The 15078-nt window shown below is 46.5% G+C and overlaps 1 protein-coding gene across 6 annotated transcripts in view; it reads right to left on the bottom strand.

The window, feature by feature from the left end:
- The window catches only part of POC1A (POC1 centriolar protein A), a 43692-nt gene extending 35860 nt beyond the window's left edge, over nucleotides 1–7832 (bottom strand). For 2 of the 6 annotated variants that reach the window (XM_085072825.1, XM_085072829.1), the window contains exons 1-6: nucleotides 7687–7831; nucleotides 6425–6509; nucleotides 5569–5740; nucleotides 4475–4654; nucleotides 3297–3404; nucleotides 1947–2062 (exon numbers count right to left, since the gene is read on the bottom strand). In XM_085072825.1, the coding sequence (XP_084928951.1) occupies nucleotides 1947–2062; nucleotides 3297–3404; nucleotides 4475–4654; nucleotides 5569–5740; nucleotides 6425–6509; nucleotides 7687–7704 (679 nt within the window). In that variant the 5' untranslated portion in view covers nucleotides 7705–7831. Of the gene's footprint in view, nucleotides 1–1946; nucleotides 2063–3296; nucleotides 3405–4474; nucleotides 4655–5568; nucleotides 5741–6228; nucleotides 6399–6424; nucleotides 6510–6941; nucleotides 6962–7686 lie in introns of those variants that run through there. The other 4 variants (XM_085072824.1, XM_085072830.1, XM_085072826.1 and 1 more) reach the window with 4 other exon arrangements.
- Nucleotides 7833–15078: the final 7246 nt, after the last annotated feature.

The raw sequence follows: 15078 nt of genomic DNA, 5'->3' as shown, positions 1-15078 counted from the left end.
CAGCTTTGGACAGGGAAAAATGTCAGGCAATAAACACTAGCCATTTTTGTAGGGGCTGTACAAAATCTGCTGTACAAAAGAGTCAGTGCCAAGCAGAGGACCAAATAAAGCATCTGTGTGCTCTCCTGTACAGTAAACGTGACCAGAGCATACTTTGCTTGGCTCAAAGAAAAACACACCATACAAAAGGTTTTGCAGCTTGCTCTCTGCTTCCAACTTCCATTTACAAATGTCACAGTTGGAACAAGTCCTGGCAACAAGAGCAACACTGCTAAAAGACTAATCGGTGCTGGAAAGCAGCCCAAGTTTAAGACGCAAGAGCCCGAGGCAGGGCTCCTCATCTATTAACTCCTCCGTGCAACTCCATGTTTAAAATGGATTCCCTGGAAACCACACAGCATCAGCATGTTCTGAAGGCACAGATGCCATCTAGTGGGACAGGACTGGCAGTCTCACAGGGGAGCCACAAAACTAAATCAGATTTAGCCAAAAGGAGGTGTATAAACCCTCAGAAGAGCAGGACTTATAAACACATCTCCAGAATGTGTTACAAACATATCAGTTTGTGGCCACAGGTGCATGAAGGGACTGTAAAAAGCCACCACTGCAATTGTACATTTCTTCAGCTATTATTACTATTTTTAGTTCAAAGTTTAATACACAGTAAAAATTTACACAGTAGCTGTTAAAAATAACACTCACCCCAGGAAATGATCACTTCAATAGCAAGGGTGTCACACTAAAATGCCATTCAGTGAGGGTGGGATACCAGGGAAATATGTCATTCCAAGACAAAAAATAAACCTGGCAGCCAAACCTAAACCACACTAGATTTGGACAATTTAATAGCAGTAAGTGGAAAGCAGGAAGAGATGACTTTTGAGCCAACTTATACTGTGGCTGGAAACATGCCTGCAGATCTTGCCACCATTGAAAAGCTGATAAAGCAGGTTAAAGGATAATCTGACACTGCCCAAGTATTTAAAAATTCTACTGATTTTAGCAACAAGACTTCAGAAGGCGTTTCCAAGCTCTGATATGGGCCACAAGTTAACAATAGTTGTTACATAAATTGCACACTCAATACTGATGAATTGGAACAACAGGCATCAAAAAGTTTGACTTCTATTAGACTTTGTTAACTATCAGAAAACTAGGAGTGACTGTGGTCCAGAAGAATAACTGAAGCTGTGAGGTTGTCACAGCAGGAACCCACAATAGCTGATGTTGAGGGCAGAAAGAACACACTGAGCTCCAGCCCCATGCCTCTGATCTGTTTTACAAGCATACCAGAAGCAGTTCCTCAGGGAAAGTTAGCAAAATTAAGTTTCATAAGTTATCAACACTGGAAACAGTGCTTGAGAATGTATTGATTTTAAAATATCACAGCAGCCTTAAAAATTGTTATTAGCAAAGAAAAGCCACATTTACGTTGAAGAAACTAATGCACAGAACAAGTCAATCAATATCAAAGAAGCTGGCAGGGATGGGAAAGCACCTTTTTCCTATCCAGTTCTACCAAACAGCAGCACTAATTAGTGGGACAAGAATAGGCAATGAGAGGAGATGCCATTTGGCATCATCAAACCTACTTATGGAAGCTAAAAAACAAACAGAGTCTGGAAAAGGAACCATAAACACAGATCATGGTATAGAATTGCAATTGATTGATTTTGATTTCCCTTTTTTGTTACCTTTTCCTAATTTTCTCTTTAAAAAATCTAACAGTTTGATTTGCTGAAGTTGTCCCTATGACATGGGACAGCTTCAGTGCTAGTTCTGGAGCTAACACAAAGCAAAGCACTACACTTGGTGAAGAAAGGCTTCCTTTGGCAGGCCTAACCCAGTGCCTTTTTGACAAAGCAGCAGCTGAAATAGTCCTTGAACTTCAGAGCAATTAATGTCAAAACATGGAAAGGTTCAACTTTTGTAATCTCTTAACTTGCCTTGGTAATGCTGAAGCAGTCTGTTCATCCTGACATCCCACACCTTCACCGTGCTGTCTGTACCCCCTGCGGCAATGCAGTTACCACTGGGATGGAAATCCACGTGGTTCACAAACCTGTCAATAGCATCAAATCCAACTGTTTGCATTCCACTCTTGCTAAAGATCAAAAAAGCCTTTTCAATATGGGAAGCAATGCCATGACTCATTAAACATTAAGGAAAACAGGAGACAGCCTGAAAATTTATTTTGCTGAATTTCTCTTAAGACCTTGCTTCTAATCCACGGCAGACTGCAGAATCCTATCTAGGCACACTACCTTCAGTAGTTCACATTATAGGTGTAGGAGCTGTAGACACAAACCTCCTGAAATCTGATGGATCCAACTGTCACAACAACATTTTCAAGTGTTCATTTAATGTTTGCATAATATATGTCTTCTACTAAATTAACATTATTTCCAGAGCAATGTGTACAAGACTGAACAGGTATTTTTCTTCTGTTAATTAATTTTAAGATGGAACTTAGTGAATTTGTGCCTGAAATCAAATCTTGCCACTTGGAAAGTAGCAAGACTGGGGCTAAATTTCTTTCTGGACCTGAATCCAAAGAATTTTTAGTTTGAACACATAAGTACAATAAAACCTTCAGAACCTTCAGGGGAGGACATCTTGTAACTCGTCACCAAACAAACTGGATAAAATTAATTATCTTTTGAGTATTGTTGTAACAAGTACTGAAAAAGTTGAGATATTTCAACAGGTTGTTTGAACAAGAGCACTGAAAAAAATAATGTTGTCTGAATTTGTCTTAATATCACTGTATACTACCTAGAAAGAACATAACATTGTATGGGAAATTCAGTGCAGCAAGGAATTAGCGAGATTCCAGTCTCAATTCTCTGAGGACTTGTTTTATGTTTCTGGATAAATTATCGTTTCCTGTGGCTCAACATTTGAAATTCAACAGCTATTTTTCTGAATGCAAAGTAGGGTTTTTGAATAACCTCGTTATTTAAAAATTTGAAGATGAATCAAAGCATCCAAGTGCCATTCTGTTGGTACACTTCTGCATTTTTAATTTAGGTCAGCTCAGAGCAAAATAAAAGAGTTTAACACAACTAGAAGAAGAAATAAGGAATTTAAGCATCTCCAAAAATAAATAAGCACAAAGAAACTGAGGCTTGATGTACTGGGCAGTTCTTGGGCCCTCACACTCACTGCTTTTGTAAGAGGTGCTTATGGTTTTTTAAGCAGTTTTAGAATTGCCAGGACAGGGACCACTGAACCTCACAAATCAGGTGTACATTCCCCAGGCAACCCCATTTCAGACATCACCACCAGGTACTTACCCCCCATGCTCACAGAAGGAGTGGATGCATTCTCTGCTGGTTTTGTCCCACACCTTGACAGTTTTATCATCACTGGCTGACACTATCAATCGTCCATCAGGAGAGAATCTAAGGTAAGAGTTGCAGCAATTATGAAATGCCCCTACATGAAAGGAATACAGAGTTGACTGGATTTGGCCAGCTGTCACAGTATGTTGGTATGCACACCTTGCTTTTCAAGAAGTCACAGTGACATCAGTGAGACTGAAAATCCAATCATTAAGCTGAGGGAAAAGAAAGTAAGCCATAAGTACTCAAACTATCCCTAACTCCAAGGGCATATAAAATAACCCTCAGGAAAGTCTTGAGTCTGACAAGATCTTGTGTCCTACTTGTTTCAATTTAAATGTACCTCAAGTTGTTTCTCTGCCCTGATCCAAAACAATTCCTGCCTTTGCCACAAGAGTTCAGAGTAACACAGTTACAAGAAAACAGCTGCAGCAGAGCCCTCACCATTCTAGTGCCTTAGCAGAATATATAAAGCCCCTATCTCAAAATCTCATATACATGACTGATCCAGATCTCTCTTGGGAGGTACACATGTTACAGAATCAGGACTTGAGTTCCTAACTAGAGTTCATCAGACATCCTTTCTGCTCTTCTGTGGGCATCTATAGTGCTGTCAGCCACTGCCAACACCACATTCCAGAACTGTAATGAACTTTTCACCTACAGAGGAACCATGGCTTTATCATAGATACACATATACATAAATAACTCCTCAAAACTAAATTTCAAAGAGTTATCAGAAAATAACATTATTATCATGGCAGCCCTTACAACATATTGGAGGGAGCACAGGTGATCATTTTAACTAGGGGAAACATAAGTCTAAAGCAACTAAGCTGAAAAAACAGTAGAAACCTCTCATTTTTCCTGTTAGTAAAAAGGCACAGAATTCTCCTTACCAGGTAAAAGCAAAACACAGAGCGGGAAAGCCTCTGCTTGACAAAGATCAGAGAAGCACAAAGTGGGTGCAAACTATTACTCAAAGGAACCTCTCTGCAGGTCAGCAATACATTTCATTCACTAGACACTCTTGAATCACCCTGAATAGAAACGGGTTACACCAGACTATGGCACTAAGCCTCTGCTCTGAGGCACAAATCCCCATCTCTATTTGTCAGAGCCATACTCACCTGGCACAGCGAACCCAGTTGATGTGCTGGCTCAGTGAGAACAGAAACTTCTGCCTGTGAACTGTCCACACTTTGACTGATTTGTCATCAGAAGCTGTAACAAAGGACTGGCCATCGCTAGAGAAATGAACACTTCTCACGGTTGCCGTGTGAGCCTTGAACACAGTCGGTTCTCCTTTGCTGCACAAAAGGGAAGAGCTCTTTAAAATCACACAACAGGGCAGCAAACGCATTCTGTACCTGAAAACACAGAGCTGCTGCATGCTGAGCAGTGCTAGTAACCACCACTTCTATGGGAACTGCGTGTGACCACATTAGGCAAAAAACATTGACCAGCCCCAAACTTGCTCATGCTTCAGGACCTGTACAGAATACAGCTAAAATCAGTTGTTCCATTCCATAACTGAAGGCCAGTCCAACAGGAAACAACCCATGTTTCCTATAAAGGGGCAAAAAACGCTACTGCTAATTTGTGCAACCATTTAAAACACGTATGAAAATACCAATATAAAAGAAGACATTGAGGTTCTGTACTGTTACCAGGTCCTTTGCTGCAAGGCAGGCAAGGAGAGAGGTGTTTTCATAGTTCATCTGGACAGAGCCAAGCAGGCAATAACCTCCCAACTGTTGCTGTATTGGCCCATACTCCAGCTGGACAATTCCAATGCCATGTCACATGAGAAATAATACAACTGAATTCAGCACACCTGGTGCTGTACAATTGTGAGCAAGCGGTCATTAACTCAGCCAGACAACACAACTCAAACATGTTAATTCTTCTTTACACATAATTTCCAAATAAATGCAAGATGCATTTTTCTGGCAAATAAAAACAAGGCATGTTTAGAGATCCAAAAGCACAGCATATTTAGAGATCCAACAGGTTTATGGAACTCTTGGTCCAAAATCTGTCTCCAGCATGTACTGCACCAGTACAGTCTCTTCACAGACTGAAGAGAAGAGAAAGACACGGTGGTTCTTCTTTCCTTCAAACAGATCCCTGTCCCATAGCTGGAGAACTGCTATGAAGAAATAAGCAGAAATCCCAAGCCATAGTTGAACACAAAGGGAGCCAGAATGGAACAGGTACTCACAGATTAGACATCCACAAACGGACTGTTTTGTCTCTAGAGCCTGAAGCCACCAGGTGACCAGAAGGTGAAAACTGGGCACATAAAACTGCATCTTTGTGGCCCACCAAGCGATAGGCTCTCATCTGAGGCTTCATGCTCCAGATCATCAGGCACGAATCCATTGAGCCACTTACTGAAATGGAAAAACAAAACCATACAAAACCAAACTTGCATTAGCTCTCCAATTACACTAAAACTACATTTCACACTCAGTTCACCATCACATCTTCCAGCAGTCTTAGTACATTGTCTTGGAAGCTTCACCAGTGTATTGCAAGCTGTGTATTTCTTTCTTTTCACATATTTCATTTAATTAGTAATTCAAACAAAACTAGGCCAGCCATGCATTGCTTTGAACTGGCAATTTACTTCCAAGAGTCCAGCCATGCAACAGCTGCACAGGCAGAAGCCACACAGGTTGCAAATCTTTCACACACTCAGCAAATGAAGGTTATCTCATCATTTTCTTATTGGGAAGCAGAGGCAGGTATCAGCTCCAGCAGGTTAAATGTCATTACAGATTAGCAGAAAAAAACAGTGAGTTGGTGACTCAAACTTCCCTCCAACTACACTTCCCTCCAACACCTCTCCCTTGTGGCAAAACATTGATCAGTAAGTCACCTCAGCAGTTCTTCACAATGTATTAAAAACACAAGCTTGCCAGGTGAGTGGAGAAGTGCTCAATTTGCTGTTAGCTGGAAAGGTCAGCAGGACCTTTTGCTGTTGCAGAGCTCACTGCCTCCCCTGCTCCCTCCATCTAACTAAAGCAAAGCAGCTCTTTCTTTATCCTCTGGCCATCAAAACACAGGCAATTTACCCAATTGTTTCTTATTGAGACCGAAGTCCACGCTAGTGATAGCATCTCTGTGGCCTTTGAAGTGCCTCTCCAGGGATGGATCTTCCTAGAAGATAAGAATGTTCATATGTAAGATTTATCAGATTTAAGAACCATCCTTGCACAATAAAATTATTTCATTTCTACAACAATAGAAACCAAGCCACATATTGACCCCACAAAAAACAGGTAAAGGCAAGAACTGTTGTGCAGGCAACCGCACAACACAAAACACAAATTTCACATATACCATAAATTTTAAAAGAGCCAAATTATCCAAGCTGCTATTAGCTTGGGTCTTGGGTAACTGCACAAATCCCTCATGCATTTTTACAACACGCTGCTGGCACAGAGACTCTAAAGCTGACTATAGAACAGATAAGCCATGTCCACGGTCACCTGAGCTCAGCTTTGCTCTGACAGCTGCTCATCTCAGCTCAGGTGTAGCCAAGAGGCTACTATTTGCACGGAAGAGGCAAACTGACAAGATTTAACACACCTGTTGAAACAGGCAGGAGGAATGAGAACTGCAGCAAAACAGACTGACAAACTACCTTTCCCACAGCACCTTGCTGCAAAAGGCCAAACAAAGCCTGAGGTCAGGCAAAGAAACAAAGACCCGAGAGAATCGTTAGGAGAGGTTTTAACATCTGAAAATGGTCCAGACTTCAGGACAGGCTGATTAACCATCACCGCCTGCTCTCACACAGACCACGCCCGGCAATACCCACACAGCCTTCTCCCACTCAGGACTTGAAGAGAGCCCCCTGCTCAACCACCCAGCCCCACAACAGGGCAGGCCTCCCCCTCACGGCCCAGCTCCAGCCCTCCCCAGACGAGAACCCCTCCAACAGCCTGGAGGTGCCGCTCCCCACAAACACAGACCAACCCCAGCCGCAAGAGCACCCCACACCCATGGCCACCAGCAGCATGAAGCTCCCCAAGCCCCTCTGTCCCCAGCCACCCCACAGCAGCACTGAACCCCCTAACCCCAGCACCGCCTCCCACCGCCACCGCGACCCCAGAGCTCCCTCAGCACCAAGCACCCCGGGGCCGGCAGCAGCCCTGCCTTCCCCCTTCACTCTTCCCTGCACCGTCACATCCCTCCGGCTCGGACTCAGCGGCCCAAGGGCTGCCACCGCCGCCACCCCCGCTCAGCGCCAGTCCCCCGACACTCGGCGAGGCCCCGGCCCCGCAGCAGCGGCCTCACACGGGCTGTTCCGGCCCGGCCCGGCGCCCCTCACCTGCCACAGGGCAGCCATGACGCCCCGCGGCCGCCGTTCGCTTCCCGCGCCGCGCGCGCTCCGTAGCAACGGCGCCGCCCAGCGCGGGGCGGGCCCGGCCTGAGGGAGCCATGGCGGGCAGGGCGGGAGTCCCGCCGCTCCTCGGGCTGGGAGCGCAGCCTGTGCTGTGGAAGCCGAGTTCTCTGAGCACAGCCGGCTTCGTCAGGGGGCTCAGGCGTTGGGGACAGCCCTTCCCGCGCTGTTACATCAGTAACTCGGCAGGCTTGGTGCCGCTCCCTGAGGAGCCCGTTCAGTGCCCAACCACCCGACTCCTCCTGACTCCTGCTGGTGGCGCTGGGTGGCTCCCGAGCCTGAGGGAGGCGATCCCCGGGTGGCTGCCAGTTTTTATCCAGGGCTAAGAACCCGGGCTGGTCACTTCCAAGAAGTGGTTCAGCTGGTGGCAGATCAGGTGCTTCTGCATGCTCTGCGGGTGTTCAAAACAGGAACTCACCCTGGAGTCGTGCAAAGAGCACAGGACAACTGAGAAAGGCTTATTCTTCCAACGGTTTAATACTAACTCAGCTAAAATCTATTTCTTCCACCTATTCAGCTCAAGCTAGGAGCAGCGCTATTAATTAGACACTATGGACTGGCCAGCAGCTGCTTTTAAGCATGTGCCTTTGAAGCCCACATCTGCTTCCTGACGAAGCTCAGGTTAACCATCTGGGCTTCTAAAGAGGCCTTTCATCCATCTCTTCTGCATCTTGGCCTCTTCTTTTAAGGACACCTCTCCTCTTGCATGCCTCTGACAGCCAGGGATGTTCTCTGTTGAAGCCGGGGTTGTAGTAGTAGAGAATCTAGAACAGGCAAAAGGAAAGAGTTAGTTGCCAACACCCCAAGACTGGAAACCCCCAAGTTACTCCAAATTGCAGCAGAGGCTCATGAACTCTGAGGGCCATATAGAACCTAAAGCTCAGACTGAGGTGTAATGTGACTGTTGTGCTCAGTCATCACCACTCCTGGGTGTTTGCCTTCTGAGAGCAGACCAGTGTAAGAAAAATCAGATTATGCTGAGTCTGTCAAAGGGCTCAAACTTAGCTGATCTCACCGAAATGTATCTGACCTGCATTTCTACTAGGCAGAAAGACTCACTCAAACCTGCCCAAGCACAGCCTGAGAAGGAAATGGAAACCAGAGTGCTCACTCCCATCCCCATCTCCTCCATCAGAGAATCACAGAATGGTTTGGGTTGGAAGGGATCTTAAAGATCATCTAGTTCCAGCCCCATTGCCTTGGGCGGGGATACCACTCACTGGACCAGGTTGCTCAGAGCTCCATCCAGCCTGGCCGTGAATACTTCAAGGGATGGGGCATCTACAGCCTCTGGGTAACCTGTGCTAGTGCCTCAGCACGCTCACAGGGAATGATTTCTTCCTGACTTCTAATCTAAAGCTGGCCTTTTTCACTATACAGTCATTGCCCCTCACAGGACATTGTCCTCTCTGCCCATATAAAAAGTCCCTCTCCCTCATTTTTATAAGCTCCTTTGTAAAAAGTGGCTTCTTTTCAACATGCAAATGGCTCTCTATGGCAAGGTCTTATTTGCAGTGAAGGTCCCTCTTTATCACAAGCATTTGTTGCTGTGCAGAACAGCTGCTGTACCTGGCTGTGAGCAGAAGCTGCTGCTTCCTCTGATAGGAATTCAGGCAGGGAGGCAGATCTTTGGAAATTCCTATACATTTTGGTGAATCCATATGCATTCAGCTGTCGCATGAAACTTTTCATTTTCTGTGTGTGAAAGACCTGCTGTCCTTCCCTGCCCAGCACCTCCACTTCAAAGAGGTCTTTGTTGATGGCCACACATTTTCCACCCTCACTCCACCAAATGGACTGAAACTTGCTGCTTTCCAGCAGTTTCCAAAGCTTTTGTGGAAAGCGCAGGGATGAGAACTCTCCCTCCATGGCCATCGCTCTGGACAGCTTGGCTGTGTCCTGCCAGCCAGCAGGCAAAGGCCAACTGGCACCAACAGACTGCAGGTTCCGATGGAATGTTCTGGCATATCACTGTGGTGCCCGTGCTGCAGAGTGGGGACACTGCAGGTGACATCTCAGTGATGGTTGGCAGTGGTGCCCTGGCAGGAGGAGCAGCCTGAGGAGAAACTCCTGAAGGGAACTTGTTGCTTCTTCCTCCCAGAGCCACCAGTGGTGGGACTCCAGAGCCCAGCAGTGTCCACACATTCAGTGTCCTGAATAGCTGTGGGCAAGGAGGGGCCTTGGGCCATGTCTGGCTGCAGCCAGGAGTGGTTCCCCAGGCAGCAGCAGGGATGGCTGCAGCTTTGGGCATCCCAGGGTCCTGTTTGGAAAGCTTTCCAGCTGGGCCCCTCTGGCACCGGCAGAAATGTGGCTCCCTGGACCGCTGCAATGCAGAAGCAGCAGCTCTAGCATGGAGAATCCTTTTCCTGACATCTCCTGCCCCAAAGCAGCAGAGATTCCTTGATGTCAATCTATTGTCCTTGCAAACTTTTTAAACAGCATTGCACTTTTGAATTTTTATCTAGTGGGTTTAAAACCAGCTGGGAGAGGTGGAAACAATTGTTTCATTTCTGGCAGGAGACAAAAAAGCAGTAGTTTCCTCTCCACCCATGAATGACCCAGCAATCAGGGGCTGGGGGAGCAAAGCCCAAGCCATCTGGTCAGGAGATGTTCTGGTTCACTTTATATGAATCATTCCTGTTCTGTTCATAAATGCAGAGCCATGAACACAAATTGGTCTTCTCAGGGAAGCCATCCATCCTTTTCCCTGCTGCACTGCCATCCTGCAGTAGACAGTCTGCTGGTTCAGGGGTGTTTGTGTGCCTGAAAAGCTCCACATTCCTCCCTGCCCTTTGAGGTACTGCATCTGCAGAGATACATTCCTCCCTCAGACATGGCCTTTCTGCCCACACAGCTATGGATTTTGAATCTGGAAATCTGAAGCGGTTTCCAGCATGGCCTGATCTGTTCCTCATTAAATTCTTTGGCATTTGAGTATTAGCTTTTCTTTCTCTGCACTGAAATAAAAAAAGAAGATATACATGATGCTAAATATGCCTGAGGCCTGAAAGAATCTTGTACAATCCATTTTAGAGAAATAAAATACCAGAAACATGTTGTGATTGCACTCCCACTTACAAAAGCAGGAAATGGAAACTTTTGCTTTGACTGAAGGGTTCCAACACCCAAAAAACCACCTCAGCTTGCCTTCTGGATAATACACGAGCAGCATCTATGGTGACCATGGATGGTTACTTTGCTTACCAAGTCCTCAGCCCTGGGGTGCCACTGTGTAACTCCAACAGACAGAGGTGACAGCAGATCATTGGTTAGACACTCTCACCTGTAGGAGATCAGAGCAAATGTCAAAAGAAAGAGAATTAAAGAAAATTCATGTCAAGGCGGGAAAAGGGGCTCTCGGGGAGAAACAAGTGCACATTGGGTTCAGTGGTGGAAGTGACAGAGTTCTGAATAGCCCAGTTCAGCCATTTAAACATCTTTGTGGCATTATCTGCCATGGGTTTGGGCAGGGTGGGATTTTTCCAATCCCTCAGAAACGGTGGCCGCGGGAGCCAGCCCCCTCCTGACGCCCGGCCAGGGAGGAGGACCTCAGGCCATGTGCCGTCACCCCGGTGCCACCGCGGCTGGCGGGACTCCTGCCATCCTTCAGATGGCCACCGGGGGGCAGGCTGGGGCCTCAAACGGCCTCTCCTGGCTCGAGAGGGAAAAAAGAGCAGGAAAACGGGATAAAATGCAACACGGCTTCATTAGAGATGAATCGGGCGAACCTAGGCAGCTTCTTTGTGAAGAATACCGTAATTCTGGGTAATAAAAGCGCCGAGCTTGCCTCTTTCATATGCCACTTCCCAGCTTGCAGCCTAGACATAATCTAGTAATTCTCAGCAAGTCCTTTCCTTATTTGTATCTCTGTGAATCAGGCAGGGACCAGAAGCCCCAGGATTTGCCCCCTCTGTCACATCAACAGAGCCTTGCATTGCCAGCCCTGCCAAGGCTGTGATCCCTGCACGCTGCAAAGCAGCAAAAGCTGTTGCAGAGCATCAGACACACCCAGAATTCAGGTGAGTTATTCTTGCATGAAATTACAGTTAACCTTTGACTTCAAGCCCAATTCATAAAGCCCTGAATTTCTCGCTAGAGTGAGTCAATCTAAGTTTAGCAACTAAACTTAATGTTTACCAATTCTATACTGCAAACGCCAGCTCTCACGTGTCCTGTTAATACTTAAACTGCTGAGCATACCATTCTCTACACATACTTTGCAGTTCTAAGAATATTCCAAGGGACAGCATGAAAAGCTTCCAAAAGCCCCCATGAGACTTTTCCTGAAAAAGCTGAGGTTTTCAACAAGACCAGTGGCAAGAAGAAGTATATTGCCATCTACAAAGGAAGCTCCAAGAGATGTGGAGTTGATATAAGCAATGCACACGAGCTAAGATGGAACCAGCACCTACACCCAGGTCTCCCAATTGCTAGCAGCACTCCCAGAACCTGTCTCCATGATCTCCATGATCACCATGATTCCAGCATGGGTCTTTCACAGCTGTTCTGTGTCCCATCCCAATACATCCCAGGGGTGGAAGTAGTGGCCTTGGGTGACCAACCCTTCAGTGCTTTGGCATAGGTCAAAATTACCATCTGGGATGTGATAGCCACACTGTTGTTGGCACTTTGCATCCAGAGAGCACAGCAGGGACTTAGGCAACCTAAGCACACAGCTACAAGGAGCCAAAATATGTAGATGAAGATTCATGGCCCAGAGAGTTCTTGTCCAACCTCCCTTACTGCTGCTGTGGAAAGAGGCAGCTGCAGACAGGTTAGACACTGCAGAAGGGACCAGATCCACCAGGCAGCTCAGCTGGTGACAGTGACATGGTCCCATTGTTTCCATGGGGAGAGGCTGCTTTATATCAACTGAAGATGTAGCTTGCTCCCAATCAGTTATTTTTTTTCTCTTACTAATGACTTTGTCCTCCCCTGTGTGCCAAACCTGTTTATTTATAGCCCACTATTTTTTTTTCTCCCACCTGCCTTTGTGCTTATTACCCTTCCTTACAGAGTTAAGAAAAAGACAGGAGGAAAAAAAACCGGCTTTTTCTCAAGTAAGTGCTGACCCAAATGCAAATTTGTTCAAGCAAATTCAGAGAGCTTTGATCCTGCATAAGAAGAGAAAGGGAAGAGGAGCAGCTTCTCCTCCTATCAGAACAGATCTTTACTGCTGCGTAACAACCAGGCAATGAAGCAAAAGCCACGGGAGTTTAAAGAGGAAGCTCAGCCAAAGGTCACCTGGCTGCCCCAGGTGCTTGTTATCAGAGCCTTGAGAAGAGGGAGGAAAGTGACACGAGCTGATTATAGCAGCAGCAGGAAACAGCTGACAGCACTGGGGGAGCACTCACCCCCCTTAGTACTCGGTATGCACTGGGTCTTTGCTGTTGTAAAGCAAAGGGGCTGCAAAGTCTGCGCTCTGCAGCTGCTTGGGACACCAAGGGAAAATATTTCTGCATCAAATCTGAAGCATCTACTAGGCAGGGAGCCAGAAAGGGCCCTGTTAATTGCAATACCCTATTTTATTTGCTGCCAAGTCTTTTCAGTGGATTTGTACTGCTTTCACTGCTCATCCATATAGCCAAAGTGCTGAGGGGAAGGGTGACAAGGGGACACATGCTGGAGCACCAGAGGAATACACAGTTACTCCCTCTGTGAAGCTATACAGCTCTTCAGCCACTCAAGAGGCAGGGAGTGAAGGGAGCTCATACACACCTACAGTTTCCAGAGCTAGCCTAAAGGAAAAGGATTCAGGAGTGAGCAAACCCAGCAAGCTAAACCCATCCAGAATACCATTAGCAGCTTTTTCAGCATCTACAAAGTTGTCTGTGACCACTTACATCAGTTCTAGTGCCTTAAGCCACTATAAGATCTTAAAATGTTACAGGAATGTAAATCAAACCTGCCTTTAAAATGTCTCCAGCACAGGTGGCCCAGCTGTGCTGATCTTGCTGACCAAGGGCAGGTGGCTGCTTTCAGTCCCTGAACTTTCTCTGTTGGTGCCTGCAGGGGTGAGCAGAGTTCAGACTTTGCTGTACTCACAGTTGCATCAACACAGAGCCCAAAGTGCGCATAAACTGGTGCTGGGAAAATGCTAGCTGAGTTCACAGGAGTGCAGCTGACATGTTTGGGACACAGAATTCCTCACTTGTGGGGCACGTGTCCAGCACCCACAGCCAGCAGGGGTATTACCACACAGACCCTGGTGCTGGGGCAGGCTTGGTCAGGGCAGGTAACACTGTACAGTCCAGCACCACCCACCTACAAAGCAGGTCTGTATTAACAGTGCCATGGAAGCACGTTCCAGTATTCATCTCTGCCCATGGGGCTGCTTTCCAAACAACACTGATCACTGGGTTGGATCACATTTGGCCTTGACTTTTAAGCCTCTAATAGAATGGAAGAGTTCTTTGTCCCAGAATATCCCAAGTCTGGGTCCACACTCTGCAGATTAGAGGAGGGTATCAGTCAGCCCCTGTTGAAGAGTATCAAGTATCCATGCAAAATGTTACATGAGAAAAACTAGAAGGATGAATGCTCAGCCATGCTGAGAGCAGAGTGGACAGGGGAACATCAACCTTCCCAGAGAAACTCCTGCTGAGAGCAGAGTTTGGTCAGCACAAGCAAGCACAGAACTGCCCAATCCTTCTTCTAAAGCTTTACACTCTCAGAAGCCTTGCACTGCCTGAAGACCCAGAGCTAGCTTCTCTCCTTCCCACACACCATTCCTGCGTGTTGCAGGGAGAAATAACAGGTCAGCATGACCAGAGCAGACCACAGAACAACCCCAAATACTCATTACATTGCCACTTTTACATGCTGAAGGGAAGGATGCACCTGTTTGCAGCATGTCAGAGCAGCCCTGGTTCCAACCAGCATTAACTCTATGGGATCCACCTGAGCCTCTCCCCTGCAGCACTTTACCCTCTCTGAACAGACTGTAATTACTAAAGCCAGACGTTCCCACAATGAATTGAGCTTTGTGAGGGGATAGTGCTTCTTTGTATTTCCAAGCCAGCTTGAAGCAGGCAAAACCACTAGTGATGGGCCCACTGTCCACCACCCAAACCAGTCACTTCCTTGCACAGATCATTTGCCCTTCCAACATCTTACCCTCTTAGGTAGAAAGAAGCTCCTGGCTTTCTTTCTGTCCAATGCCAACAGGAGCTCAGCCTTAGCTGCACCTCTTGGTGCCACTTCTGTGCTGGGACATCTGTCTTGCTGAGGCTACTAAAAGACAAGTGAGAACATTAAAGCCACAGAACTATATAAGAAGAGAGTTTTCCACTGTTCAAATAGGACAGGACAACCAGAAAA

This window comes from Lichenostomus cassidix, chromosome 12 (assembly GCF_008360975.1).
Source record: "Lichenostomus cassidix isolate B80296 chromosome 12, HeHo_3.0, whole genome shotgun sequence".
Classification (NCBI taxonomy): domain Eukaryota; kingdom Metazoa; phylum Chordata; class Aves; order Passeriformes; family Meliphagidae; genus Lichenostomus; species Lichenostomus cassidix.
This window is presented reverse-complemented; position numbering and strand designations above follow the sequence as displayed.